Source organism: Eimeria tenella, genomic scaffold (genome assembly GCF_000499545.2).
Source record: "Eimeria tenella Houghton genomic scaffold, Eth_scaff742, whole genome shotgun sequence".
Lineage (NCBI taxonomy): Eukaryota > Apicomplexa > Conoidasida > Eucoccidiorida > Eimeriidae > Eimeria > Eimeria tenella.
The window spans coordinates 1-4,847 of record NW_013545859.1 but is presented as its reverse complement, the minus strand read 5'-3'; the positions used below and the strand labels follow the sequence as shown (position 1 = coordinate 4,847).

The window sequence follows — 4,847 nt, the reverse complement described above, 5'->3', positions numbered from 1 at the left end:
AAATCTACCCTTCAATGAATGAGAACCCTAAACCCTAGACACAAGCTCTAGGGTTTAGGGTCCAGGGCGTAGGGTTTAGAGGGTTTAGGGTTTGTAATTTTTTAGGGTTTAGGGTTTACTTTTTCTTTTGGACAGAACACGAAAACGTGTTTTCGTGTTTGTATCAGCTTTAGGCTTTAAAGGTTAGGGTTTAGGGTTTGAATTTTCTCTTGGACAAAATATGAACAATACGGGTCTCGTCTTCACGCCTTCAAGGCTAGGGTTTAGGGTTTAGGGTTTACATTTCCTTTTAGACAAAATACAAGCACACCTTAAAGGCTAGGGTTTAGGGTTTAGGGTTTAGAGTTTACGGTTTACATTTTCTTTTGGACAAAATACAAGCATTAAGGCTCTCTGCTTCACACCTTAAAGGCTAGGGTTTAGGGTCTAAGGTTTAGGGTTTAGGGTTTAGGGTTTACATTTTATTTTGGACAAGATAGAAAACGCCTCCGATGGCTAAAAAGGAAATGCTGGCTCCGGCTACGATCGCTCCGGTGTATCCAAAGCCTTCTTCGGGTTCTTCTTCTGAAAATGGTGAAAACAAAAGGGAATTTGGCGGGAAAAAGTGGAAATAAATAAGAAATAAATAAATAAATAGATTAATTAGTTAAAATAAACAAAAGAAAGAAGAATTAAACTGGAAATCCCGAAGTTCAGAACCCAGTCTCACCCCCGAGCAGATCGCGCACACTGATGACCTGCACGAAACCGTCTTGCACTTTGCAAAACTTTTCATTTTCATTTTCGAATTCTTTTTGCGAATTTATTTCTCCTGAGTCTTCGAGATCATCTTTTTCGCCTTCCCCATAGTTTTCTGAGTCCTGCTGCTGCTGCTGGTCTTCAGCAGCAGCAGCAGGGTCACCCTGCTGCTGCTGCTGCTGCAGCAGCAGATCCTCGAAGGCTGTTTCTGCTTCCAAGGATGTCAAATCGTTTTCTTCTATTTCTTCTGCACTTATGAATTTAAAACTGTTAAACCAAATTGGAATTTGGCCTTCTTTTGCTTCTCCCGAAAACTGCTTCGCCGCCCTCACTCCCACGTTCAAAAACGCCCTGCGCGCAAACCCTAAACCCTAAACCCTAAACCCTAAACCCTAAACCCTAAACCCTAAACCCTAAACCCTAAACGCTAAACCCTAGGCCGTGGCCACGGGCGAGGCGTCGGCCCGGGACCCGAGTCCTGAGCCTGAACGCGAGAGCCGAGACCCTCAAACCCTAAACCCTAGATCCACGAACCCTCACCCCACAAACCCTAAACCCTAAACCCTAAACCCTAAACCTTAAACCCTCCTTCAAATTCCAGCCCCCTGCACACGCTGGAGGCCCCGTGACGAGCGCCGCAGCCCCGCAGCCCGCGGCCTAGCCAGCACCTAGGGCCTAGGGTTTAGGGTTTAGGGTTTAGGGTTTACTTGAATTCGCCGGGAATAAAAGCCCGCACATAAACAGAAACCACTCGAGACTCTCTTGGCTTCAAAAGAAACTTCCTGTCCATACAGTCCACTTGAATGAAAGCCCCCCCAAGTTGTGCAGCCTGATTTAAATAAATAAAAAAATAAATAAATAAATAAATACATAATAAAAATAGTATTTTTTTTTTGTTATTACATAATTAATTGATTGATTAATTAATTGATTAATTAAGTTAATTAGTGGCAAGTGGGAATTTGGTGAGTAGCTTGAGGGCTGCAGCAAATAGCACAGTATTTAGCTAGCTAGCTGGCTAGCTAGCTAGCTAGCTAGATAGAAGGCTGGCTAGCTAGCTAGCTAGACAGCTAGCTAACCACTAGGCCCCCTTGCAAACTACCTGGTTAGCTAGATAGCTAGCTAACAAGCCAGCTAGCTGAAAAGCTAGCCCGATACTTATCTATCCAGCTAGCTAGCTAGCTAACTGGCTAGCTAGATAGATGGCTAGCTAGCTAGCCAGCGCTAGCTAGCTAGCTTCCCCAAATGCTCTCCTGCCAGCGCGCTAGATAGCTATCTAGCTAGACAGCTAGCCTGCTACTTGGCTAGCTAGCTAGCTAGCCAGCTAGCTAGCCTGCTACTTAGCTAGCTAGCTAGCTAGCTAGCTAGCTAGCTAGCTAGCTAGCTAGCTAGCTAGCTAGCTGGAGCTGCTGACCATGACGGCGGCGGCGGCGTCGACAGCAGCGCCCCACTGGGTGTGCTGCTGCAGCGTTTCTTTTGCTGCTGCTGTTGCTTTCAAAAGTTCCTTCACTTCTGCTGCTGCTGCTGCACTTCTAAACTCAGTGAACACTCCAAACACCAGCGCCGCCGCAGCTGCACACACGCCACACAAACCACACTTTAGTGTTTAGGGTTTAGGGTTTAGGGCCTGCAAATGTCGCAGCTGACGACAGGATGACAGTATCAGCCAGTAGCTAGATAGCTAGCTAGCTGGCCATTTAGCTAGCTGGCCATTTAGCTAGCTGGCTAGTCATTAAACTAGCCAGCTGTTTAGTTCGCTAGCCACTCAGCCGTTTAGCTAGCTAGCAGCAGCAGAAGCAGCAGCAGCAGTAGCACCTGCAACAAAAGCAGCAGCAGCAGAAGTTGCTGCTCGGATTTTATGTCCATTGTTTGTAGCTGAAGACAAAATCTTCTCCCCAGGAGCCGCCAGGTGTACAGACGCCCCGTAGTTGCTATAGCTAGCCAGTGACCCGCTCGGCGACAGAGCAGCAACGCTGCAGCAGCAGCAGCAGCAGCAGCAGCACAAACAGCAGCAGCAGCAATACAGGTTTGCGAATACAGGTATGCGTAGAGCTACACTTAAATATTCATATATGCACTGTACGTGCAGCAGAGACAGAAAGCCATAAAAAGTAACTGCAGCAGCAGCAGCAGCAAATCAGCAGCAGCAGCAACAGCAGCAGCAAGTCAGCAGCAGCAGCAGCAGCAGCACGATCAGCCCATGCAGCAATGACAACGGCAATGGCAGCAGCGGCAATCAACCCGCGGCAGCAAAAGCGCCACCACCTCAAGCAGCAGCAGCAACAGCAGCAGCCAATCAGCAGCAGCAGCAGCAGCAGCAACGGCAACAGCAGCAGCAGCAGCAGCAGCAGGGTTTACTTGATGGTGTTATCTATGCCGAGGGAGATGGGATATAAAGTGGTGCCTTCGTCGATTTCTTTTTGACTTCCACCTGCTGCATTAATAATAAGAATTCCCTTTCCTCCGTTGGCCTTAGCAGCAAAAGACAAGGCCCGATATATGCTGCTGCTGCTGCTGCTGCTGCTGCTGCTTGCTGCTGCTGCTGCTGTTGCTTGCCAGCTGTTCAGCAGCACAGACACCCCTTGCTCTATGGAGCTGTCGATGGCGCGCAAAAGCGAAGCTGTCGTTCCCTGAAACGAAAAGAGAATTAAATTAATTAAATTAATTAAATTAGTTAAATTTAATTATTTATTTAAATTGATTAAATTAATTAAATTGAATTAATTAAATTAATTAATCTAAACAAACAGCAAGAGAAAGCAGTTCAAAACGCAAAAGAAACAGCCAAGACGCGCACAGGAATCGGCAAGCCGTGAAGGCAGATCTCGAAGCCCAGAAAAGGATTTTGGGGTTAAAATGCATTAAATTTCAAATACATTTAATTAAAAACTCAAAATATTTGAAATAGTTTAATAAAAACTGCAAAAAAACGGCAAAATTAGACAAAAATTGGGCAAGAGGTGACTCTGGGCTGCGAGCGGCGGCCGTTCGGAGCTCCGTGGGGGTGAAATGGAGGCAAAAGGGGCGGAAAGCGCGTCAAATGGAGCTGAAATGCGAGTTTAAAAGAATTAAATTAAAAGTAAATTAAAATTAAATTAAATAAATTAAAATTAAAGTAAAATTCGTCCTAATAAACCCAAAACAACGCAAAACCGACCCTTCCCGCCGAATCGGCAAATGCCGCAGACAGCACTCGGCTTTCTGGGGCGCAGCCGGGAACTGCTCCTGTTTCCGGAGCAGCAGCAATAATGCCTGAAAGAATTAAATTAATTAATTAAACGAAACATTTAATTCATTTAATTGTTCATTTGCTGCTGCTTAACCATCTAGCTGCTGCTTTTCGCCGTTTTGCTGCTGCTGTTGGCGACAAACGCGAAAATCCGGCATTCGTAGCACCAGAAATGAACGAAAAACGCGATTTAGGGTTTGGGGCTTAGGGTTTAGGGTTTAGGGTTCAGGGGCTCACCTGCGATGTGAGTTGCATCATCCCCCACTTCGGCAGTGTCTGCAGCAGCAAGAAACACAGAAGACCCCACACGCCTAGCAACAGCAGCTGCAGCAGCAGCTGCAGCAGCTGGAGCAGCTGCAGCAGCAGCAGCAGCAGCGGCATCTGCACTAACACTAACAAGGCAGAAGCAGCAGCAACAGCTACTACAGCAGCAGCAGTAGCAGCAGCACTCGCAGCAGCATCACGACAGTTAAATAAAGGCAGCAGCAAACAATGAAACAGCAGCGAAGGCAACCGCACCACAAGCAGCAGCAACAGCAGCAGAAACAGCAACACAAGCAACAGAAGCAGCAGCAGCAGCAGCAGCAGCAGAAGCAGCAAGTTCACGTTCACGTTCTGCTGAAAAGCTGTCCGCCGTCATCGTCAGCACTTTGCCAGTTAAATCCGTGTGGTCTGCCACGGCGTTGCTGACTATGCCAACCTGAAGAAAAAGCAAGGGTTTAGGGTTTAGGGTTTAGGGTTTAGGGTTTAGGGGTTTCGGCCGCAGCAGCACTGCGCGCTGCAAACCAAGCCTACAGAGACCGCGCAGCCCAAAATCCTGCACTCGCGAATATAGCCGTAAACCCTCAGAATTAAGGGTTTAGGGTTTAGGGTTTAGGGT

At 47.1% G+C, this 4,847-nt stretch overlaps 1 protein-coding gene across 1 annotated transcript; it reads right to left on the bottom strand.

The window, feature by feature from the left end:
• Positions 1-458: 458 nt before the first annotated feature.
• On the bottom strand, positions 459-4,607 carry ETH_00022120 (uncharacterized protein; the record flags this gene model as incomplete). The annotated part of the gene is made up of 9 exons (XM_013380595.1): positions 459-564; positions 710-1,089; positions 1,446-1,567; positions 2,153-2,310; positions 2,554-2,711; positions 3,097-3,368; positions 3,896-3,990; positions 4,205-4,243; positions 4,574-4,607. Coding segments are annotated over 9 exons (1,364 nt in total), but the record flags the coding sequence as incomplete, so codon positions are not given.
• Between the last annotated feature and the right edge of the window lie 240 nt (positions 4,608-4,847).